This window comes from Bombus pascuorum, chromosome 14, assembly GCF_905332965.1.
Source record: "Bombus pascuorum chromosome 14, iyBomPasc1.1, whole genome shotgun sequence".
In the NCBI taxonomy this organism is placed as follows: Eukaryota; Metazoa; Arthropoda; class Insecta; order Hymenoptera; family Apidae; genus Bombus; species Bombus pascuorum.
In genome coordinates, this window is record NC_083501.1 from 1,449,068 (window position 1) to 1,474,656 (window position 25,589).

At 40.6% G+C, this 25,589-nt stretch overlaps 4 protein-coding genes across 8 annotated transcripts in view; 2 read left to right on the forward strand and 2 right to left on the reverse strand.

Annotated features, from left to right (window-relative positions):
- The window catches only part of LOC132914176 (G1/S-specific cyclin-D2), a 143,742-nt gene extending 127,208 nt beyond the window's left edge, over positions 1-16,534 (reverse strand). The window contains exons 1-2 of the mRNA XM_060973045.1: positions 16,464-16,534; positions 16,248-16,351 (exon numbers count right to left, since the gene is read on the reverse strand). The gene's annotated coding sequence lies outside the window, so the exon portion shown is untranslated. The remainder of the gene's footprint in view (positions 1-16,247; positions 16,352-16,463) is intronic.
- Positions 16,535-16,660: 126 nt separating this feature from the next.
- LOC132914174 (splicing factor YJU2) lies at positions 16,661-18,871 on the forward strand. 2 transcript variants are annotated; one of them, XM_060973043.1, is made up of 4 exons: positions 16,661-16,816; positions 16,942-17,056; positions 17,142-17,658; positions 17,765-18,871. In XM_060973043.1, the coding sequence occupies exons 2-4, from the start codon at positions 17,043-17,045 to the stop codon at positions 18,083-18,085; spliced, it is 852 nt and encodes a 283-aa protein (XP_060829026.1). In that variant the 5' UTR covers positions 16,661-16,816; positions 16,942-17,042; the 3' UTR covers positions 18,086-18,871. The 2 variants fall into 2 exon arrangements, with proteins under 2 accessions (XP_060829026.1, XP_060829025.1); XM_060973042.1 differs by having other exon boundaries at positions 16,942-17,658.
- LOC132914165 (golgin subfamily A member 6-like protein 24) lies at positions 18,324-23,890 on the reverse strand. Of its 2 annotated transcripts, none has more exons than XM_060973024.1 (11): positions 23,661-23,890; positions 22,983-23,104; positions 22,590-22,808; positions 21,574-22,430; positions 21,393-21,512; positions 21,177-21,289; positions 20,819-20,958; positions 20,548-20,666; positions 20,087-20,435; positions 19,678-19,868; positions 18,324-18,453 (listed from the first exon to the last, which is right to left on the reverse strand). In XM_060973024.1, exons 1-11 carry the CDS (start codon positions 23,692-23,694, stop codon positions 18,429-18,431), a joined length of 2,289 nt encoding a protein of 762 aa, XP_060829007.1. In that variant the 5' UTR covers positions 23,695-23,890; the 3' UTR covers positions 18,324-18,428. The 2 variants fall into 2 exon arrangements, with proteins under 2 accessions (XP_060829007.1, XP_060829006.1); XM_060973023.1 differs by having other exon boundaries at positions 19,678-19,880.
- A 442-nt stretch (positions 23,891-24,332) lies between these two features.
- The window catches only part of LOC132914164 (spondin-1), a 29,416-nt gene continuing 28,159 nt past the window's right edge, over positions 24,333-25,589 (forward strand). For 2 of the 3 annotated variants that reach the window (XM_060973022.1, XM_060973021.1), the window contains exons 1-2: positions 24,334-24,484; positions 25,111-25,379. In XM_060973022.1, coding sequence (XP_060829005.1) covers positions 25,377-25,379 — 3 coding nt within the window. In that variant the 5' untranslated portion in view covers positions 24,334-24,484; positions 25,111-25,376. Of the gene's footprint in view, positions 24,485-25,110; positions 25,380-25,589 lie in introns of all 3 variants that reach the window. The other variant, XM_060973020.1, reaches the window with a different exon arrangement.

A 25,589-nucleotide genomic window follows, 5' to 3' on the forward strand; every position in this document is an offset into this window, starting at 1 on the left:
AGGGATGAAGTTTTACTTGGAATTGCGCGATTTCAAGGTTCCGTGCTTTTAAGTAGAATATAACTCGCGAAGCAAATATATATTAGCTCGCAGAGGTACTCGAACGTTTAGGTCAGGAAGCCTCGTACGCGTTGTACGAAGCATTTTGAAATTTCATTCGCATTGTAACGAGACGCGACTATGTCGGGTTACTTCTTTCGCGATTACGTTGGTCAAATCTGGAACTAAAGTGAAAACGTGCAAGTAAAAGTTGCAAGATATTTAGTACAGATATTTTTACTGTTAATTATCCGTTGCATCGATAAATCTTTCGTATTCGGTATGGGCCATATTTAACACTCTCTCTACGTTCGCGAGTTTAATGCCGTGAAAAATATTTCGTTGCACACGGATTCGCATCATTTTCTACGAGAAACGGCAAATTATTTGCCGAATGGGGTTGTTCAAACGCGTGACCGCGGTGGGACCAGTCGGTCGTAATTATTGTAAACCTTTGAAACGGCATCTTTAATTTCTGCCGCTTGTAAGCCATGACCAATATACAGTGTCCAACGGAAAACGGTTTCAATTAATTTCACGATCGCTTCATTACGGCGACGTGAAATGGCCGGCGAAACTCAGCGTGGTTTGTTGAACTTGAGACGGCACTACAGGTGTATCTCGATGCGTACTCGATCTTGACCGAGCAGCATTCTTTCGAAAACGGCGACCAAAAAGTATCGATGTAAAACAAGTAACAAGGTAAAAAGAAGAAAATGCTTTCGAAAGAATCTGATAATGAACAGTCGTTTTGTAACAAAATCTGCATTCAGCGAGGATTTTGGACGGTACCATTTCGTCTTTTTTTCGTACCGTCTTTGACTCTATCGAGATGTTTTTCAGATTTTATCGTTATAGGAGGACGCTGCTTCCGCTAAGTACCTATCAGTTATACGTATAAATATAAAAAACGAGAGAGGCGGAGAAAATCGAAAAATCTTGGAACGAGAGGCTGAAGCCGAAGTTATGTCCAGTTTCTAATTGGGTTGATATTTTCGCCATTTTCGCCAAATTTTTAAACGTAAAAAATACGGAAATTTTTTTAGAATAAATCGACCATCGATGAGAATGTAAAAAAACGAGATTAGGAAAGTGTCTGGTATTCGAATTAAAATATTCATGCACTATCTTTTCGTCGTTCTCCTCTTCCTACGAATGCCAAAAATTTAACGATATTCCTAAAGTTCCGCTTCCTTTCCACAAGCGGAATACTTCGTTTATTTCTATTCGTTCCACCATAAGCTTCACAAGCAACGAACAAAAAAAAATTAAGGTACTTAAACAAGAAGAGAGAACCAAGTATCCAAATCTACCGTAAATTTCCTCAATTTCCTTGTTAATTAGCCTTTTGACTTTTCCTGAACCGAACCTCGACGCTCGATCCATCATGCCGCTCTCTCCTCGTCTTCTTTCGCGTCAGTTCTTACCTTCCACATCCCGTTCCAGGGAGATCCTCTCTCGCCCAGTTCATTGAGTACACGTCTGGTATGCGAGAATTTCTTACCCTGGATCAGGCAGGCGGTCTAATGGCCAGCCGCGGAGCATCGCAGGAGGCACGTAAGGAGCGTGAAACGGCCCGGTGAGAGGGCAACGATGGCCTTCGACTTACAAACCCAAGGTTTGGGAGACGGCAGGACCTCCTATCAACGGGATACTATTGCGGAAAGGAACCGTTTCGTCTCTCGGACTGGCCGAGCACAATAAATATATATACATATATATATATACACACAAGAAGATGACGATGAAAGGACACCGCGAATTTACGATTGGCTGACAGGTGGTCACAGTAGGTCCGTGCCAGGAACCAGTCCCTGGATTTTAAATCCGACTCACGGACTAACACAGAATTGTTAAAGATATAGTCCCGGCCAACTTAGTTGCCCGTGAGATGATCCGTACGCGTAGAGGAACCGATACGAAGAACTTGCGAATACTCCAAGGAACGTAGATCCAAGGTCCGTAGATAAAGATCCTGGATGCGACATCGGTCGGTCTTTGGAAAGATTTTTTGTTTGCGCGTTTCTGTCCCTTTCGGAAAATTTATGCCGAAGAAAGTCCGTGTATTATCGAAATCATGGTAATGTGGCTATTCCGCGTCTTTTAAACGAACGGCAACAGAAACTATCGGCGCATCGTTATATTTATTGCAACGTTTACGTACTAGTTGGGAGCGCACGATTTCTGCCAATAGTTTTTCTGACCATTCTACGTATACTATTTACTGGGTGTTTGGTTGACGAAGGAAAGTTTGATTTCTACGGTTTGTTTTGGATAGCGAAACTTCATCTTACGGAAGGTCTAATAAGAGACAAAGAATACGCGAAATTCATTTGCATGAAGAAGAAACGACTTTATTCGGTGGCAGAACGGCGCCAGCCGGAACAAAAGTGACTTTTCAAGCTCACGACAAAGTTTTCGCCTCAGGAATTCTACAACTCGCGACATTTGCATGTAGGTATACGCAAGCAACGAGATTGTTCATCGTGACTGCACATCACGACCTACGTACAGGACACCCTGGCACGTCAATGATTGCAGCCGACTTCCTGATGGCTATTCACGGAACAAAGAGGAAAAAAAAATATACAAAGAGCGGAGTGCAGTTTCTCAACGGCACTTTTCAAATAGCCTCGCCATATTTCTCGCTTAAAGTTCCTGCTTATCCGAGTCGTTTTCAGCCAACACAGGAAGCAATAAAGAAACGGGAAAACAATTCGTTAAGCTATGAATTTTGACGATTATTAACACGCGTCGCTTTATAATCTTTCTTCGTCTTTTTTTCGTGGCTCGTGGTACATCTAGTTTGGGAATAATTTGATCGTGAATTACTCGAGCAGCAAATTATATTCGTTTATTCGGGCATTTAGGGATAAATACTAAAAATTAAATACGCGAAGGACGAACAAAGAGCCTTTTAAGCAAAATAATGGAACGATTTTTCATTTTAAAGTGACTGACACGAGGCTCTCTCCGATCTAACTTTTATTTAGATTTACCTGGGAATCTCAAAATATTATACGCCGTATAATATTCCCAGACACTCGCAGCTGATCCAACAACGAGCTGCGTAATTTTTAATTAATCCTAATTCCACAGACAACTTCGTTTCGTCGATCTGCATGTTCTTTTTAACAAAAATGTAAAGAATCGTGCAAGATCGTTCGATTCCAAGAAACGCTGGTCGGTGAAGCCACCAGTAATGAGATACGTTACTCTGCAAAATATCTGATACAATATAAACTTTACGTATTCGTTATCTCGCCGTTTATCATGTTTTGCGTATCACAGCCCACGTTGTAGGTATAAACTGGTACCTCGGTGATCACACGGGACCACCCGGGGCCTGTCTCGCGCACCGAAACAAGAAGAAAGGAAGAAACGTCTCTTCCCCCCGCGCAATTTCTTGACGAATGCCTCCAAAACTCCATACACCGACTAACTCATCCGTGAAACGCAATTCCACCTTTTTCAAATAAAGCGCTCTGTTAGATCGATACAAATATTTCGTTCGTTTCAATTTCCTTAACTAGAAAATTTATTAATTTGCCCTCGGTGTAATATTTTATTACCGTTAGTTGCGCGAACATCGCTTTGTCTACCTATTCATCCAATTCACCATTCGTCTAACAAAGAGTAATTAAACAAGAAGAAAAGAAAACAACAAGCAATAATTTGACCCGAGATTCTCAATGAAACAATAAAGAATGAAAGAGAAACACGACTCACGGAAAGCTACCCAAACCATCTACTAACTAGAATCGGTCTTAAACACCTATCAAAACAATGGTCAACAAGGAGCAGAGAATCTAGCGGAATAATAATATGCCAGGCGCAGAACTGCAGCCTGGGGCGCCTAAGAAAACAAGGAACCATCGAAAAAGGAAGGGACGAAAAACGCGCAACCTTGACCTCGAAGAGCAGAAGTTTGGAAAAGGAAAGAAAGAAAGAAAGAGAAGAGTTACTTGAAAACTAGCCGCTGATGCATATTCCACGAAGCTATTTTTAATACTGTGCAACTATTCATCATGCTTGAGCATCACACCGGTCACATATAGCCGCAACTTCTAAAGACAGGGTCCGACGAGGACGGGTAAAGAGAGGACGAACGGGTAAGAGAGAGGAAGGCAAAGAAACGAAGGCTCTTCTTCTTTCCTTCTGTCTTTTCCTTGCAATTCCTTCACGAGCCTCGCCAAAACATCCTGCATCGGCTGACGCCTTCTCTTCCACGTACAAAAGCTACCAACGGTCGCGATGATACCGTCCCGTGTGTATACATACGAGTTTTATCCACGTAGACAGAGCCGCCACTGGCAGTCACAAGCTCACATGTAAATCACGTGTGCCACACACGAGGCTGTTTCTGCCGTGGCGGACGCTCAGGTGAGAGAAGAAGACGTTGGAATTGGATGGCTACGCGCGTCCTCCGATTCGGATCCCAACAAAACAGACGCGCCGCGCAGGAAGCGATCGTGGCATCATTTTTCTCTCTAACTCTTTTTTCCTTTTTGTTTGTTTTGTTTTTTTTTTTTTTTTTTTTTAAATATGTATACGCCGTGGTCGCAAATTTGTGATACGATCAAAGCGAAGAAGATTCCGTGGCTGAGAGCAAGAAGACGATCCGGAATAAGAAAATTGCGTTAGAAGTTTTAAATACGTATACGCCGTGGTCGCAAATTTGTGATACGATCAAAGCGAAGAAGATTCCGTGGCTGAGAGCAAGAAGACGATCCGGAATAAGAAAATTGCGTTAGAAGTTTTAAATACGTATACGCCGTGGTCGCAAATTTGTGATACGATCAAAGCGAAGAAGATTCCGTGGCTGAGAGCAAGAAGACGATCCGGAATAAGAAAATTGCGTTAGAAGTTTGGTTTTTGAAACTATCGAGTTCGCGAAATCTTTTTGCCACGCTTCCGAGTGACTTAAACTCTCGTGACTGCGCCCGGAGTTTCCTTCGTTTCGAAAGCCAGCAGCATTTTATCGTAGAGAGAAAAGGAGGAACTAGGAATATCGGTACCGAAGTGATAGCAAGACGTTGGACGAGCTGAGCGAGGTTAGAATGCATACCAATTACAAGAACGCATCCGTTGTAAGTCGATGAGAAAGAACGCAAGGTAAATAACGTCCGTAAGAATGACATTCCATGTCACGGTACGTGAAGCTCCATAGAAATGGTACATTTAAATAGCTACAACGTCTTTCCAAAACGTGTTAGAAAAATTAATTACGCCGCGCATCCTTTCAAAACCTCGTGTGTTTTTCGTTCTCTTCTCAAATTGGATATTATCGTACGAACTGCAGCGCACAAGTGCGAACGTATAGGCGAGTAATTACTCGGTTTAGAAACTAATCCGAAATCATTGCTTAATATGGAACAGTGCGGCAATTAAACGTTCAATTCCACTTGACGAGATCGCAAAATCGCCAACCGATTCCAATCACGATTTTGTTCTCGCGGACCGCTGGTAAATGAACAAATAAAAAGAGCCAAGGTTTCACGGTTGACAAACGAAGAAACCAAAGAGGTTGCCCCGGTTGTCAAATGAAAAAACAAAAAATTAAAAAGAGATACGAAAGCATCCCAGTGGGCAAATTGATAAAGACGTCGAAGGTGGCGGGCAGGCAATTAGCTGTTGGCGGGCCAACTGCAAATCACGCGAACGAGCGAGTCTCGCGAGAAGGAGAGAGAGAGACAGAGAGAGAGAGAGAGAGTCACGCGTGTGCGTGCTCGCGTGAATGACGCCTGGTACTTTTCAAAGAAGGCATCATCTTCGATGCAGTGTGCATAATCAAAAGCAGAATCCTTCGGCCGGAGAATGCCGCTCGTTCGATTAGCGGCCCGTCTTTATCGTACCTCATCGCATACCGCGACGTGTGCTATAGGAAGGCTGCCATTCACGAATGAAATCTCTCACCGACGATCTGCCAGAGATTCAAACGAGGCATCCTCGTGTCATCCGGTACTATATGCGAAACAATCGCGTGGCCTGTCCTCTTTTATTTATAATCACAGCCTTATGTTCCCTGACCCGTTTTTAAAGTAACATCTATCGATCAAAACAATCGATTCTTAGATTAGAAAGCAAGAACCGCATATATGATTTCAATTGTATTCGCCTGTGTCTGTCATCTATCAGTCGCAAAGTACCCGAACACCCTCGAAACATCTTGAACGAATGGAAATTCCATGCTCTGAAAATTCTCTTATTTGGAAGAACTTTACGATCAATTCTCATTGAGAATTACAGGTAAATTATTCCGACGTGGTACTATAACGCGAATAATAAGTCGTACGTTTGATTTTAGCCGAATCTAATGTTTAAATTTAAAGGGTAATATCTTTTTAGCCTGCGGATCTGATCCGCCGTATCAAGTAATTGAGTAACTAGCGGTCTTTAATGGTTGTTAATTGTTATATCTATTACTAAAATTGGATATTTCTTCCTGGAAGCAAAATAAAACGAACATTCCCAAACGACACATCCTGTGTAATTTTCAACATCTACGAAACACCCTCTGGTCAAAAGCTTGACATCCTAAACAGCAAGCATACCTTTGCAACAGTTCCACCGAGACGAGCGCTTTGGTTAGATTTATGATACAACACCGTTAGAGGTTTCTTTTATTTTTCAAGCATACCTTCTACATCAATTCCACGTGTACGACATAATGGAATTTCCAGGGTGACCAACGATACCACGTATACGCGGAGAACGTACGATCAGGTAATACCACTTTTTCTCGAAAGTTTTTGCAAGGACAACCGTTGTGGATCATCCTTGCAACATTCCCTTTCCGATTCCCACATATATTTATTAGCTGGCGGCTATGAACTCTCTTATTCCGTGGAAAATTAACGACCAACAATCGGTACAACAGACGTGCAATTTGAAGCGCGTAAGGATGCGCATAAAAAGATTATTTTTTAACGTTAGTCGCATCGATCTGTATGATCGTATCGACGGGATATCGAATATCCTTCGATAAAATAAGAAAATAGCTTCGACGTTGCGTAGCATTTGGAACGTAACACCGAACGGCGATAGAAATTCGTCTACGATGGAATCAGAGGTACGAGCAAAGTCTGTCGGAACAGAAGCGAGCAGGCTGAAAAACATTTTGATCGACGTTCAACCTGTTCCAGTTGAACGGCGTAGTTTACTACCTGGAAGTGGAAGAACATTTCTGATAGCGAGCTGGGATCCCTGTCGATCTAGAATAGAAACTGGACTTGGTGGTTCTAGAAATCGGACGTTCACCGAAAGAATCGATCGAAAAATCGAGGAGACCGGTCTGGTTAAACCAGTTGTCTAGCCGTTTGCCGGCCTTTGCGAATACCGATTGCTGCGGAAAAATGATCAGCAAAACCGTTAAATTAAGCGGTAGACCATCGTACGTTGATAAGCCAGTGCGCGAATTTTGTTCGTTATTATATGAAGCGTGACAGAACTCGTGCTGTGCCCTGAATCTTGAAGAGCAAAGTGGTAATAGAAATACCGCGGATCTCGGTTAATCCATTCCTCTTGCTCGTCTCTTTCGCCAGCAACTTTCGTCTTTCTCGTTTAGAGCATAATCGGTAAATGAAGAAATCGACGCACAGGTGTTTGAACGATGACGAAGAAAAGAAAATTGTACGAGGAAACATTCTCTTTCGGTAGGCAATAAATCGATCAAGTCGAAAGCGACTATTTTACAGGTGACGGCATAAAGGAAATTCCAAGACTCACTTGCTACATTACTGCCGCTTTCAACACAAGTTCAACGACCTATGTTACAAGGCCATTCAAGGTCATTCATGATGACCATCACGTCAGGAAGCGATCTTGAAATTGCAATTCCAATCGACGTCTTTCGTCTGTAACGTGAGAGTACTCGAGCGCGAGACGGAATATTAAAACGTGCTTTCAACGTGACACTTTTATCGTCTTTATAAAAACCATATTTCGAACGATTCGAAGAATAACTTTGATATTCACGGACCGTTTCATTCGCCAGATTCGCGAATGATCTATCATTTTTATATCGAATCGCAGGATTAGAACAGAGAAGGAAGTGGCAAATATTCGATCTAATCCTTTCGGAACTTTCCACGTTGACACCGACGATGAGTTGCTTTCCGCGTGAAAAAGCAGAATCGAAAGGGAAACGCCCTAGCATTGGTAAAAGAAAACAATACCAGCCATCGCTGTGTTCGTAGGTTGGCTAGGTCCGTTGATGGAAACGCGGAAATGTTATCGATCGATTGGACGCAAGGTCGCAAGTTCCGACTATTGATCTAATTGCACGATCAGAGGTGTGTGTTCCGAATGTTTCGACGGTTTCGCTCGTTCGTGACAATTTAGCAACGCGAGAGGATGACACGAGCCGACTCTGAAAAAAGAGGAGCCGCGAATCGATCGCGTCTAGCGTATCTCGCACGAAAGAAACGGAACGAAAGCTATGTCCAGTCCGGTCTGCTTTTTATCAAATGCGTATCGGATACGTACATACGAAATGTGATTTTTAATGGGTTAGAATTTGGTAGACTATTCGTTAAATTTTTGTCTAACTCGTCACGCGTTACGTATTTACACCTGTAGCGTGCGAGTGCAACGTTTGCGCTAGATAGTAACGATTTTCTTATTCGCGCGAGGCAGTAACGTTTCCCTTACCCGAAAGAAAGCACTTGTCCGGATAAATTCCGTTTCCTTCGTAACGCAAGTAGATAACGAGCGTCGTCTCTATCTCGTAAGCGTGAAATTAATTCGTTATTGTTGCAGACCTGTTACGAACGAACAAGAATCAGACCAAGGTAAATACCCGAGTTAAAAAAATCAGCTATTTTTCGGAAACTTTTCTTTTTCGGACGAAGAATAAAATGGTATTCTAGCATCGCCGTTACCGTTGCCATTTTCTCCATAATTGATACGATAAGACAAGAAGCTGTGCATCTCGAGGGACGATTTCCCTTATTCGGATGGAAGGAGAACGGAGGACAGTCGGACCCACGTAGGAGTCGTAAGTTGCTGAAAATCGGCCGATATCGCAAAATTGGCTTGCCTTTTTACGGCAATTACGTCAGGGCAGGACGCAGACCAGGTGGAAGTAACTCAGTTAAGCGAAAGGCACGCGCACCACTGAAAACATCGGCAAAAACCGGCCTAAGTATTTCGGTTTTTGCCAAACGCGTACGAGGAAATCGGCGGGGCGTGTTTTTGCCTGGACAACATTTCGGTACGAGGCAAAAGAACGGGCGCAGGAATTCGATAATCTCTTTACCAGGGTGTCACGTAGGTGCTGCAGTTGCTGCGGCAAGTTTTTTCGTTTATCACGTACGAATCGGGGAGGCCTTCCTCCGGCGAACCGTGGGATCAAACAGGATTTCCGACAAGCTACAGTAACCGAATACACGGCCGATCCTGTTCGAGGAGAGCTTCGCCCATTTCAACCATGGATAGCCTTCTTTTCCGATCCATTTAACCAGCGTTGGCTTAGGTTAGGCAAACCGTATTCTGCAGGCTGCGATAGCGCGCCAAGAAGAATCGACTCGATCAAATTTTTCCAACGCGAATCCGTCCTTCGTTCGACGTGTTCGCCAAAGGCTTAATTATCTGGCAGTGGTCTAACGAAGTCTTAATTTTCCCACGTCCTATATTCGCGTGGTAGCATTAACGCAATCAGTCTGTGTACTAGCGTGAAGCCGTAGTACGCAGACTGCCGTCGAGTGCCAGAGAACCGTAGTACAATGATAAATAACGCGAAGAGCAACGTCGTTGGCCAACGGTGACAGTGGTATCGCACCGTAAAATGGATAAACCTGACATATCTCGTTACGACTGTGGAAACTAGCGCTTTTGTCTCGGTCGGTGAACAACGATAGACTCCTAATAATACGTTGAATAAGAGAGAGAGAGAGAAAGAGAGACGAGTGCGGTAGAAAGGAAGAAGCCAAGCAGGTAAAGAAAAGGATAGAGAAGAAGCGCGCGTATATCGCGTATCAGGTCTCGTCAATTTGAAACGAGACCGTCGTTCGTGCGTGCTACTTTGTTTCTGCTTTGACGAAGTCTGGAGAGTACGGTCGATGGCTCGTGGCGGTGGACCATAGCGGCGAGATTAAAATTTCTCGACACCGTACGCCGATCGACAATGTATCCACGAGAGCTGAACACCAATTAAGACGTTACCTGCGCGGCTGAAACTCGATAAGGGCCGAGGAATGGTCCTCCGTGGCCATTTAAACGAGCCGCAGCCGCTGTTGTGGAACACGGGCCACGGAACTTGGCCGGCTAGGAAAAGAGGAACCTTTCCGATCAACGTAAATACTCGTATACCGACGAACGCAACGAAACGAACCAACCACCGAGACGAAGGAAAAGAACCAGCAGGAAAGAGAGAATTGGCCACTGAAGAACGGCGGTGATTCTCCGGTGTCACACATGCCGACGCTCTCTTGGAGGCCAGACCAGCTCGTGTTTCGGTTTTCGGCTTTCCGAGAAACGTTCGCAAGACCTGTCATCCTTCTCTCTCTCTCTCTTCCTCGCGACGTTCTTTCTTGCTCTTCTTCGTAGCTTGTCCGGACAGACGTTCGCGTCTTCGTGCGCCGCACAATGAACCACCGTGCTCTACGCTCTTACACGGCTAAGGTGATCGAGGATCCACACACCGGTGTGGCCTCCGCCCGTGCACCTTGGCGATAGATTCGCGCGAGCTCGTTAACGACGCGTGAAAGTTCGGAGAAGGTGGAAACGCGACAAGAGGTCCTCGTTCTTCCTATTGGGGAACTTTACGCGTAAGAATCGAGAGAAACGAGTTTGCGAATGAATCGCGACAAGTGGCAAAATTCGTCGATTCCTGAAACGTTGTCCCTTGGATAAAAAGCTTCGGAAATACGTTAAAAAGTCCGGTAGCAACGGCAAGAGCGAATCGACGAACGAATGGAGCGACGAGTCGCGATAGTGATTTAAGAAAACGTGGAAAATAAACCGCGTATACAAGGTTGAAGCAGTAGGGCGGCTTCTTCGCGTTGAACGATAGCGTAATATCGGTATCATGCGTCGAACGTAAAAGAGAACAAGAAAGAAGAGAGAAAGGGGAGCTCGTCTGGTGGCGCCCGCAGACGACCGTTTTTGTTCCCTTATAATTTGGCAGTAGTCAACGGTTCCTTCGCAGAAGGACAGGATGCGCGCATGCCTTGCAAGGATCGCGAAGAATTCGTTGCCGGCGTTCTCTAAGAAATTGTATCGTCCGCCTTTTAAAGTATCCATCGACATAGGATTTCTGTTCGAGCGTTTACACACGATCTTCAACCGTGGAAATGTTTGGCTGGACTAAGAAATTGGCTCAACGACGGACAAACGACCCAGAGGATCGAGAGGAAATTTCTCGACTAACCGACTGCTGGGAGAAACTTCGCCAGAATGCGACACTGAATTCTACGTGAAGTGTGTTTGCCTTGCGTCTACAGGGTGTCTCCTATTACTCGATCTTTTGAAATATTTCGCCGATGATAACTCGCCTGAAAAGGAAACTTCTCACGCACAGCGATACTCGAGTTTCTCTTACGGAGGATATAATCTAAATTTGGAAACGTGGAAAACAGGATTTTTGTCGCTCTATGTTCGTTTTCGTTAATCTCGTCATTTTTAAGTCTCTGCGGTGGCTAGAAAGGAGCCTCGGTCTCAAATAGTCGACAATAGCGTTACAACCTGATAGAACGAAGGTTTTTTATTCTTCTCAACGAGCGTTCTAAATCTGTAAATATCTTAAAGCTTTATTTCGTAACACCTTGTATACGAAACACTAAACGACATCTGGTCTCGATGGTAAAAATTTTCTGACGGAAATCGTATCCGTGCCAAGCTGTCGCTACTTGAAAATCGCGTTAAAGGAAGCCAATGAGCATTCCAAGGATCGTATCGGTGCCTTTCGATCGGTTCTGAATTAAAGAAGAAGAAGCAGAGAAAAACGAGGAGAAATTTGGCGATGAAAAGTTCGCAGCGACCGTTGAAAGAAAGCTGCGAATCGGTGTGTCGTGGCGCGCATAACAATGCGCGGCATACCACGATTTGCGGTTGCGAGGGGATAAAAGTGCGGTGCAAAACACTTCTGAGAAAAATTCTGGCAAAGCTTCTTCGGCAGCGCAACGCCACTCCTTTTCTTATCGAGGATGTTTTTGTGAAACGCGGAACGTGAGACGTTTGAACTTGAGAGAAAAAAAGAAAAGAACAAGGGAAAAACAAAAGAGAAAGGGAAACAAGCGGTTGCTTCGCAACCGATTCAATTCGATTCGGGGAAACTCGAATTTAGATTAGGTTTTGGTATTCGCCGAACATCGTCCTTTATGCGTACGTATCTCTTTTCGAATATCGCTGTAGAAGAAATCAAAAAATACCTATCGAGTTCAACATTTTTAATAGAAACGTTAAGGTTGTTGAATTCGCTAATTTCAATTTCAGATTAATATTTGCATATTCAAATCAAAAATTTTTAATAAGTCGTAAAGATAAGCTAAACGGAATATTTTTGAGATATTTATCACGCTATTCTAATATCGTAATATACTGAAATATAATCGATATGTTTTAGAAAGTATATTGTATCTACGTTGTACGAAAATTGTATTCAAAGATGGTCGCACGTTGCTAGTTTCGTAGCAGAGTTATGGCAATTTATTCTCGCTTTTAATTTCATCAGGCGTGACATCATTGTGATAAAATCAGACATTAAAAATACGTTGGCTTCTTGCACTGACAATGAGCAAGCAACGCAGAATTACGTCATTCCGAGTTGTAGTAAACGTGCGTAGCGGTAATCCGTAACAATAGTACACGATGGCCTTCGTGATAGCCGCGTAGTTTATGGGAGCATCTTCGGTTTTGACGGTGTATAAAAAGAAAAAAGAAAGAAAAAAAGAAAAAAAGACTATGATTTTTTGATCACACGTAAACTCGAAACGTCGTAGACTCAAAAACAATAGCGTCCAGCTACGTTTCAACCTTTTTTTCTTAGCCAAAACCAACAATGAAATTTAAAGTTTAATCCATTTAAGTCGCAAATCCGTCGTACCCTCGTTATATTCTTAACCATCTACAAATACAGTTTCTTCTTGAAAAAGTAAACAGATAGATATTTTCTCGTCGATGTTTCAACGGACACGATTCTCTTGAGACCCTCCTGGCTACTGTCTCCCGCCATTCTTCTCGTCCCATCTTCTTTCTCCCGTCTTCGTTTTTCCCCCCGTTCCTTTATTAAGTCTTTTTATAAGAGAAAGTACGAAACCGTGCATAAAATGAGCACCGCTGACTGCTAACAGCATCTACACTCCATGAATGGAACGGCTTCCAGGAATAGTACAGCCCACTCAAAAATGTCGAGATGCCAAGGCACACAGGAACGATGACCAGCAACATGTTGCACGAAAAACGATTAATTAAGATTTCTCCCTCGTTAAGCTGGAAATTACTCGCGCCCCTAAATGTTGCATTTATTTAGTCTATCTTATTCGTCATCGTGACACGTGTAATCTAGGGTTCAGACCCGCTTTAACCCCTTCGCTACGAAGGCTGCGATGCAATTTACGGTGATTGTGTTGCATCGTGACTGAGGAAAATAAAAGTTGTCTGGCCCCGCGTTGCCTCTTACCACTAATTTCTAAGCGGTTGATCTAAGCGGATTAGAGCTTGCGTCTATGAACGCGAACATTAAGAAAATTACCGTCAACTGAGAATATATTCTAATAGATTTATGAACAGCTAATGTTTCAGTCGTCTGAATGTTAACCCAGACTGGATAATGGCGAACCGATGTATGATAAAACGAAGGACAATGACGCCTACAATGGAACTTCCTCATTCTAATTTCGTTTCGTCTCTAACACGTACGTTATTCGCTGCATTGTACAGATATAGCATGGGGCTAACGTACAAAAGTTCCGGCAACAGTTTTGCATTCTTTGCTTGATACGCGATTATAATTATCTCGTGCTTCGATAAATTTTTAAAGCAACAAGTAGATTTGCTCTTTCGTATCCGGTTTACTCGTATTTTATTCCTCTGTGGTAAATTAATTACCGAATAACAACACGAAATAACCTATTATTATTATTTCGCTGTTATCTTTATGAATGGATCTCGATAAAAATGTTCAGTTACGTCGATACGAATATTACGAAGATAAATTAGTCCCAACATACCGAATACGAGATTTCCCGATTTTCCAAGTACTTGATCGATCGATACTCGCGATATGATTGTCTGTATTTGTTTGCGCTTAAAAAATTTTGATGCAGAATGTGCCAACTTATGGACCACCCAAAGAAAGAGAGAGAGAGAGATCGATCGATCACAGATATCTTTGTACGTTAGATCGCGATTTCTCCTTAAAATATTTTATATAAACGTGAAAGTACAAAACCGTGTTGCCTGTTTCGTTTTTTTATGAAAAGATTCCACAACTGAATTTATAGATTTTGAGAATTATTTCCTAAAATCTGACTACCATTTTTTTTCTTATCCATTTGTTGCGTAACTTCCATAACGTTGCTTCGAACAGTATCTTTTATACGAAACTGAAATATTTAATTACTTTTTTAGAAGCTAGTAAATGTCGGCGTAACTCTGGGACAAAAGTAGGTTAAAACATTTAAACTGATTCGAAGGTTGAAACATCGTAGAAATTTATAGCATCATACGAAAGAGTTATAATTTTTGTTTGTTCGAAGACTAACTTCCAAGGTTGCGAAATTCCAAAAGTCTTAGATTTCTAGATCAAGGATAGTCGTTACCTCTGTTTCGTATCTCGACATAAACTGAACTTTTATGACTTTAAATCCTTAATTATACCATGAGAGAAAGTTCAATATCCATTTACCTTATCGTGAAACGTTAACCTTACGGTTAAACATTACATTCGAAGTTAAATTTACAAAATATACATAGAATTCTAAAATCTTTGACTAAAATATAAATTTCTGTACGTAGCAAAGTTATACCTAAAGGTTTATACCCACTGGCAAAGCTAGTGATACAAGGATCGTCCGCGATTATCTTAAAAGTCCATAGTAGCGCTATGAATGAAGAAATAAACGATAAAATATCTAGTTTCTACATATACCAAGGCAATATCTACAGTTCTGTACTCAGAATGGCGATAAAAAAGGATCATATCGCCGGCGAAACAAAAGATCCAAAAGTACAAACCGCAAAATTTCAGTAGCTAAAGTCGTGGTAGACCATGAAGAGTCGAGTCCAGGAGGAATCCCCATGAAAGTCCCATGAAAGGAGAACGCGTATACACAGGCGTAACAGATTTTAAAACGTCGTGGTCCCGGTAATGTATTCATAAACGTACCTCTGCCATCCCACAAAAGGAACGCAGGATAGTGGTGTGTCTTTAAGGCTGTTCCTCTTTTTCTTTCTCCCCTTTTTTTTCTCGTTTCCTTTGCGCAAAGATTCTTGTTTGCCCGTTTTACGCGCTCGACTGACCCAAGTCATGTACCCATGACCTTGCGTTTAGCTGAATAACCTTTATACGCGTACGATGCCGAATTGAATCCAGTTCCACGAAGTAAAACGGGCCTACTCGTCTCTTCTGTACGCTCGCTTTCATCGTTCGGTCAAATGCCCGCATTATATTCACGGATATTAAATTCACGTTAGAAAGAAGAAACCAAGGGAAACATCCGGGGAGGTCTTCTCGCCGATTTTAATTCGTCCCGCGTGAAACGAATTCCGCTAGCTGGAGTATTCTACAATGGTTAGCTAATCGCTGTGATACCAATCATCGTTTATTGCTCGTCGTCAACGTGGAATTTAGTCGGTGTCGAGTACACTTGGTTCTTAGATTAGAAGACCATGTAACGATAGTTGTACTTTGTAGGATATTAGTATAATAGTTTGTTATAAAGATGACTGGATATCTCATTTTGTAATAAATTGTATATAAAATAACGTTATAAGTAGCAAAAACGTGAACGATTAGATTTCACTGAACATCAGCTATTTCGTATTAAATTTCATAGTTCGATCATTCTAGAAACGGTTATATCGAGATTTGAATTTCCGCCATTTTGGTTCTCGTTTCATATTCAAAAGTGGAATAGTAAAAATAGTATAAACTACGATCTAAAGGTTGAAATGTTACGAAAATTTTCCTACTTTTCCTATTTAACAATCGTAATTACTATGACTATGAACAATAGTAAACGAAAAGACTTTAAAAAAACACTCACCAAGCAGAATCCGTTGAACGTTGAGGTTTGGATGCTGCGATGTAGTCTCATTTTTATACAGCTCCGATACACGCTTCTTGATAATGTGATACACTTGTCGATCACTGAAAAATATGAAGCAAGAACTATTCAAAGGTTCGCTAACTCTTATTACGTGCAATAGGAGTGTTTGATGCAATGATTCTTAATGATTCTTAATGATTCTCTCGTACATACCTATATTCGACGCTTCTCTCGACCACAAGAACTAACGACGCTTAAACTTCCAAAAACACAATGGCGAAATTAACGAATAATCGCACGCGCAGTTTATATATTTCATATTTGCAAGGAATTAAATATCACGTGTACCAACGTTGCAGTATTAAAATTAATATAGAATGCGTAGACTTCCATAAGCAAGGGTGGCAGCACTGGATAGTGCACTTTAGTTTACTTTAACAGCAGAGATAACCTAAAATATATTTAGGTTGTGTAAACTACCTATTTACTTGTGTCCTATAACACATTTTGTGTTAATAATTTTATTGCAGTAAACCAGAAACATGTCGGAGCGTAAAGTTTTAAACGTAAGTAAAATTTCACAAATAATTACATTAAATTAAATGACGATACGTTTATATTATTGTGTAGATTGATTATATATATTAACACACATTAATTTATTATATTAATCGTAATCTTTATATTTTAGAAATATTATCCGCCGGATTTTGATCCGTCAAAAATCCCTCGTATGAAATTAGCCCGAAATAGACAATACACAGTTCGTTTGATGGCTCCTTTCAATATGAGATGCAAAACTTGCGGTGAATACATTTACAAAGGAAAAAAATTTAATGCTCGTAAAGAAGATGTTGAAGGTGATGATTATTTAGGAATACGAATTTACAGGTTTTACATAAAATGTACTAGATGCCTGCAAGAAATAAGTTTTAAAACAGATCCCAAGAATACGGATTACGAGATTGAAGCAGGTGCAACCAGAAATTTTATGGCCTTAAAGTTAGCGGAAGAACAAGCGCAGAGAGAGGAAGACGAAGAAAAAGAGGAAGAAGCTACCAATCCAATGAAACTCTTAGAAAAAAGAACGTTGCAATCGAAACAAGAATTGGAATTGTTAGAATCTTTGGAGGAATTGAAAGACTTGAATCGTAGACAACAAACTATCGATTATGATCAAATGTTAGAACAATTTGATACAGACGCAGCCAAGCAAAGAACAGAGAAAGAGCAAGAAGAATATGACGAAGAGTGTGTTAAAGCGATATTTGGTAAAAAAATTGTTGTAGAAGAAGAAATCGTGGAATTAGATGAGAGCGAAAGCAGTGAACCAGCAAAAAAGGTAATGAAAAGAAGTAAAAGTAAAACTGAAAATAATAAGTTTCAATCTACAACAGACGAAGAAAAGGTAAATATTTACTTTATTTCTTTATCTTTGGTTAATTAATTGTAATTTTTAAGTATTTATGAGAACTATAAAGCGTTTTTCATTTTTTCTTTTTTTTTTTTTGAAGCCTAAGGAGACTCAAATAAAACCATCTGAAACGTCATTGTGGTCTGAAAGTACACCGTCATCGTCGAATAGAAAAAATTTACTAGGCATAGTTAAAAGAAAAACAAATTTGGTAAATACCAAAGTAAATTCAAACGCTGTAGTTGCTAGTACCAATAAGGAAGAAACGCAAACTTTGGCAAGGAAAGAAACTGATGCTTTCACGGAAGAAAGTAAAAATCCAAATAAAAATACGCCTGAAAGTATGCATCAACCGACGAGCAATAATGGTCTATCTTTACTGGGTGCATATTCTGGCAGCAGTGATAATGACAGTGATTAACATAACGTTTGATAAGTTGTACACATAATTTAATTTTATTAATTTTATTATAAAATAAATAACACGTATAAAATGTACAGAGAAAAATATATAAATAAGCCTCGTCGATTACAGTAATATAAATCAAAATACATATACTCAATTTACACGCCTCTTCTCAAAAATATTGCCAACAATCTACGATTCGATTAACCGTGTCGAATATCGAATCAAAAAGATCTTACAAACGATGTAAAGTGCCGCTTACCAAAGACTTAATGTTTAATAACATAAAATAATCTCTTTGACAAAGAGATCGACCAAAGATGGAGATCATTTACGTTGACGATGATTAGAAAGTTCCTTACAGGATGCCGAAGCCCTTACCCCTAAAACATAGAAAAATAAAATCGGTCAGAGAGTTGAAGAAATTAGAAATCGGTCTGTTTCAAAGGCTAGGCACTCTGTAAGGAACTTTTGTATCGACGATATAACATTGAAAATTCGGTAGCAGGGAGTACCTAGCCTATTAAATCAGACCTTATTAATACAACATACAAATTTATTTACAACGTACTTTACTAATGGTTCCCATGTCAAATTATGATTAAAGGTTGTATATGAATTTTTATTATTCATAAGTAGAAATTTTTACTTTTTATACTAATAACGACTGTAAATGTTATATATAGCCATTATGTAACAAACTTATTGTAATATTTTCAGAAAATTTAATTGAATTACTGATGCATTATTTGCATCAGCTGTCTACTGCATCAGTTTTGTGTAAAAAATAATTCAAGAGAATTGCGTGTGTGAGATTTAATAACACCACAAAACCAAGCCATTTATTCCTACGTTGATGAAACACATCCTTCAAAATTGCAACAAGATATTGTACGTGTTGAACATCAACAGTCTCTTAACAAAGGAAGCTATGTACAGTAGTTTACAAGGCGACACCATGAGGCACGGTCTTATTTACCAGCGGCGACCGAGCACGATGATGAAGATGACGATATTGATGATAATCTCTCTGATAAGGATTTTGCGACTCCCTGCTACTATCATTCACATTATCAAACTCTTCGTCCAAATTGTACATCTCGGAGGTATACCTTCTATTTTTATCCATCAAAGGTAAGTCATAAAAATATCGATCATTTTGGAAGTCGCGAGTATTTATCGAATCTTGCGTTATTTTGTGACTAGACACGTTCGTCAACCAGCTACGCAAAGATTCGTTAGTATTGTCGGTAGAATCGTTTTTGTTTGACCAAATTTGATCGTTCTTCTCTGCGGATGTTTCTTGGCGACAACGTTCACAAATGTAAGGTTGATCCTCGTCGGAGGATGTCTGTCGCTGTATATAGTCTCGGTAATCGTGTAACTGTCGATGATCAGTTTGCGAAGGACTCGCACCATGTAAAAATTCTGACCTAGTATCGACCAAATCGCGTTGATCACGATGCAAGAAAGAATGCAAGTTGAACGAGTCTTGTGAAAAAATTTGATCAGAGTCGCTAAGATTCTCCTGATTATCTGTAGATAATCTATCTCGTTCATTTTCCATGTCAAACTCTATGCAAGATAACGACTGTCCCCTAACGTACCGCTGTTCCTTATTCCTTTGCAAAGCCAGTTCTAGTTGAGCAATGCGATTCTCTAAACGCGTACGTTGAGCTTGAGCTCGATCTTGGTGGTCCTCCATTAGCTTTACCATCTTCTCCAGACGCATAATCTGTAATTGCTTGTTTTCCAAAGTCGTATACAACCCCTGGATTGCCTCCGTTTTGGCAGCTATCTGTTTGTGAATCTGGTTAGGCAAAAATATGTCAGATTCTTCGAACAGTTCTATTCTTCTGACACTGATATAAAGAATTTTTAATTAAGAGTTGAAACGATTATAAGGATATTTAAAAATATGTGTATTCTAAACTTTAACTGTTAAAGGGTGTTAAAGAGTAATCGGAATCTACCATAAATCCGGAAAGGAATTAAATAGGAATGATATTTGGTTACCTGCTCAAGATATTCATTGTTCTCATCGTTGGTCGATAATTCTCCATTCTCCTGCTGTGCCTTTCCTTTCAAAATATCAAGCAACTCGTCTCTGACTTTAAGATACTTGCTCTGCTCACGCATCATACGGTCACGCTGCTCCAACTCCAATTGCTTCTGAGTCAATACAGTTTCTAGCTCCTCCTTTTGCTGAATTACTTCTGCTAAATTGTTGCGAAGATCGGAGACCTGTTGTTGAAGCTCAATCGCATGAGCGCTTAACCCAGCTTTTCCACCCTCCATGGACTGAGAATGCAGCCGCGTTTGAATCTCTATCAACTGCCTTTCTAAGATCCCATTTTTTTCTTGGCTAAATCGCCCCATGAAAATTCGGAAAGTGCATTATTCGAAAAGCTTTAGTATATAAGGATTTAGAGAAGTAATTCTTGATACTTTCGTGCATTACCGATAGAACAACTTACGCGTTTTTTGCAACCTTTTTCAGTTCCGAATACTGCATCGTCAGCTTCTGGACTTCGTTGGATTTGAACACTAATTCCGCAGCCAATTTCTCCCTCGAATCTTCCTCCTCCTCGCGACACTAGCTCACGAGAACAGAAGAAAGCGAAACAATTAGAAATTATCACCCTCTCTTCGATCAGGGTAAAAGAGTGTCTAACAAATGATTGAGATCGAATCGAGCAGTTCTTAGGACTTATACGAGGACATGTCCCGAAAGTAGTGCAAACTAACGGCCGCTTGATGCATCACTGCAATGATTTCCTCTTTCTCTTGCTGCAGCTGCAACATCATCTGCCTCTGCGCTTCCAATTCGTTTCTGGTTGCCTGTAACTCGCTGAACAGGCGTACTTCGTTCTCTGTATGACTACCATCTAATAAGTAAAACGAAACACTCGTTAAAATTTTATTTTAACGCAAAGATTACACTTTTCTCTCGATGCGACTAAGAGATATTTTTTAAATGTTAATTTAACGGAGCAAAACAAATGCACGGATATTTTCCTGTTATTTTTCTTTCTTTTTTATATTTTTTTTTCTTTTTTTTTTTTTTTTTTTTTGTTAGAAAGTTGTTACGTCCGAGTCTTTGTACCTGTAATAGCGAAATCTTTATTCTTCTCCGCAAGCTCGCATAATTGTTTGCTCTTCTCCTCGAGATTCTTGTATCGCTCCTCTAATTCTGTGAACGCGTCTTTTACTTGTTGCCTATTTTAAATATCAAATTTTTTTATTCTTTTGGACTTAGAAAAACCATCCCCTCGTTATAATAGCTGCATTCTTCGTAATCAAAAACGTTCTTTTCTTATACCTCTTCTCCTTTTCGATCCCAAGATCGGTAGTAACCGCTTTCAGCCTTTCAGATAGTTCCTTGATCGTATTTATCGCTTCGTTTTCCTTGCTGTTCATCTTCTCTTTAAGCTCCATCAACCTAAAGCAGACCAAGTTAAGAAAAGAGGAAAAAGGAACTTCGGAAAAGCAGGAAAAACAACCGTGCTTCGAAGCTATCCCTCTGCTTCTCCACCTTAGCGACCAGATCCTCGCTGCTCCTCATCGTCTTCTGCATGTCTTTCATCCTACCCTCTATCGCCAAATCCTTCTGCTTCATTTGACCTTCTATGGTCTTCACGTTGCCTTGCAGCTGCTGAATCTTTTCCTTATCGTTTGCCATGTGCGTCTCCATCTCCTTGATCTTCGTACGTGCTTTCTGCAATTGCGACTCAGTCTGTCGAAGACGTTCTTTATTTTGATTATTCTTCTCTTTTTCCGTCTGCAGCTCCTCCACCGTAGCATTTAATTGCGTTTGCAGTTCTCTCTGCGCTTCCGCCGCGTTCGTCTCCTTTATCTTCGCCCTGGAATGCTCATACTCGTCGATTAGATGCTGCACGTTCCTCGTTAACTCGGCGATCGACTTCTCCTCGATCTCCTGTATTTCGTTCATATGCGACCTAAGAGCGTCGTAATCTCTTTGGTGAATCTCGAGCTGCATGGTCACTTCCGAGTTCGTGCGATCCGGGTCGTTCCCTTCCGAGCTGGCTTTGATCAGTTGCGACGTCACGAAAGCCACGAAGATCGACTGTTTGTCCAACAGGTCCTGGCAAAGGTTTCGCAACTTCTTCGGGATCTCTCGTAATCGATCCTCCAAGGATTCGAGCATTTCTTTGCCGACGGAGAGTTTCTCGGCGTGAACGTCTGCCGCCTCCTTGTAACTTGCTTCAGTTGCTGGAAAATGTTTGCTCGATCCAACCTCCAGTTTCAGAGTTTCTACTTTGCCCGGATCTTTCGCACCACTGGTGATTAGTTTCTCACGGAGCTGAGACATATCGTTGTACAGATCTTGCGCGGTTTTCTGTGGAAATTTCAATTCGCGTTAAATCTTCTGATTGACAAATTACGATAGATAATTACGAAACATTCTAATTTTTAAGAATATGGATTTTTTCGTAACAGCAGAGAATCACGCTTTGAACATGCGAATGTTCTTGATAGATCATTTCCAAATAATTACCTGTTTGTCCGTCAACTCCTTCTTTAGTAGCAAGTAACGTTTCTTTTTCACTGCATATTGATTTTCGGGTCTAAGCGTCGATCCAGCTGGCAGACTGGATGTGGGCCTCTTGTGCGAAATTGGACTGACTGATGATTTTCCTGGCGTACGTCGAGCGGAATTACTCTGCGATTTATTACTGATGGAAGCATCTTCCGTGGTATTACTTGTGGAATCTCCCTGAAATTGCAATTATATCTTTCGTTAAACGTCGACATTGAACTTTTAATATGTCCAACGTTTAAGATACTTTAAACTACAAATTTTCAAAATTATTAAATATTTCGTTGTTAAATGAATTGCTTCAAGCAATATTTTTCTAAAGATATTTGTAGAATTGCGGTAAATACGAACAGCGATCGAACTACGTCCAGACTGATTGGTCAGAGTTCTATTTTTTTGAGCTGCGGAGTTACACCTAGTTCCTGCGCTCGACATCGCACTTTTTTCTATAGCGCTTCTTGACTCTTCGTTTTCTAAATTTTTAAACAAACATCTTTAATTCGGGCGACTTGCAATTACGGGCAAGATAATAATAGACAACGATAGAACGAATTCGTCGACTTATTTTGTCGTTGAAGGGAAAAGGAAAACCGAGAATCTTAGTCGGATGGATGCAGAAAAATTATTTTATAGTAACCCAGATATCTTAACCGCCGTTTAAACGAAGACACACATCAAAAATACAGACATTTATCCGTAGCTCCGATGCAACAGCAATTCAGTCACGTCAAAACCGTACAATCTCTTATTCGATCGCAAGTCGAATTATTCCCTTCAAATATTCACCGCGCGAATCGTTTAATTATCAGCGTTCCACATTTACACAAACGCGAATCCCTTCTTTTCTTTCCAACCAAGCTGTTATTACAATCAAACAAAAACGAAGGAAAAATGACGAAATATATTAAAGATCGCAATCAGGATATTCAACGAGGGAATCTGATAAGAAGAGAGGTAAAAATATTTTGCTGGAAGGAAAGGAAGAAAAATTTGTCGCGATTTAAGAAACGACTAAATCGCGTGGGAAACCTGACGGTTGGGGCGACGTAATCAATTGGCTCATTATCGTTGTCGATGGCTCGGCGTCGTTTGGACACGGTCCGGATTTCGATGTCTACGACACGTGGGCAAATTTGCGGCGTTCTCGGAGATGTGGTCGGGTTTCGATTTCATGTTCCTGCCGGTTGAAAGGCAGCGATGTCTCACGACCGTCCACTCGTTTAAGACAGTCGACGACTTCGCGACATTGAACACCGTCACCGTACGTTTCCTCTGGCAAGCGGATCGTACGATTTACAGATAATTCTCGCGGTTTAAACCATCGTTTGGCATAATCGACACGCGGCACGCCGGACGTTTCGGTTGTCGGGTTGCGTTCCACCCTGGGACTTTCGTCGGGATATCACACGATGATTTTAACCGGTTCCCCCGAAACGTCAAGGAAGGGAAAGAACAACGACGAACGCCTTAATGACAGGCAATTGTCAAGGATTCGTTCGATATTTTGATAGTTTCAGAATATTTTTGATAGCTCGATTTTTGCGCGAATATTTATTCTGCATTCTATCGTAGAATAATTTATCAATTGACGATATGAATAATGAATTAATGAATTAATAAATTAGCCGTAGGTTACAGAAAAGTAATCGATATCGCAAGAAAATATAATTACGAGTTATTATTTTCTATTTATATTTCAAAGCAACGTTCAAGTCGGAACAGACAGCGGCGTGTGGGAATAAAAAGTTTGAAACAACTCATGACGTTTCTAGACCTTAAAATACTACTCAATAAAGGCCGACCTTGCACTCGATTGAACTCTTTCGTCTGTTTCGCTGCGAGAACATTATTTGGTAATTATCGTGGCGCCTATGTTTTATTTTTGAACACGCGGCTGATCAACCAGAGTCCGGCCTTCGATGATTCAAAATTGGCGATACGAAATCACTTTATCGTACCTTTTATTAAAATAGGAAATACGAACAATTCGATACGCGTAATAAAAATATTTAATTAATATCTACGATCCTGTCTTGCCATAAAGATAATTTAATTCATGTATTAATTCCCTCGCTATATACGCGTATACATGGTCTATTTATTCCAAACCAAGATAGATTTGCATTTATTTTTAAAGTAAATATAGCAATGATAATTCAATCCGGAATAATCGCCCCCGTATATAAGCAATTACTAAACTTCTGTAATAAATTAATTTATTATTCCTAACGAATGAACGCGCAAACAAACTCTGTAATTATCTCTGTAATATTGCAATTACGATCTCGTATTGTATAATAAAATATCGTACACTAAAGAACCATATTTTATCCAGCTTTAAATTCTTTTGGTACTTTACGAAATTTCGTTTCCAGTTAATTTTGAGTCGCTTACAGTTAAGGAATCTGGTTGACTTTTCTTTCCTATCAATCCAAACGGAAGTAGAAAAAGTTTCTAACCAGCCGCGTTGAAATAACAGGAACGCATATGGAGTGTGCTGTCTGACCCTAGCGGAAGAATCTCCTTTGAAACGCACTGCGCAGCCAATCTGCGCAAGTGGTGAGTTGTTATTAGCGCGCCTCGACAGACGCAGTCAGTTGGCCAGAGACTCGCGACCGTGACGGATCTTTCGAATGTTTATTTCGATTATGTTTAACACACGTGACATGAAGCACGAAAACCAACCGTTTTAAGTTCGGTCCACGTGTTCTCTACGCTCGTGTGCAAATCATTCCAGTTGTCATCATGGTGAGTATCAAACTTTTATACCTTTTACAGTAGAATTATCTATATAAGAAATTGAACGATTTTTCAACGACTGCTTAAGATGATAACAGGTTGATCTATGAAATATCATTACGTTGCATAGATTAAGGATAAGATCAAAACGCAGTTATGAAGCATTATCGAAAGCAAAATTTCTATTCCTTCTAATCTGTTTACCTATAATTAAATAGT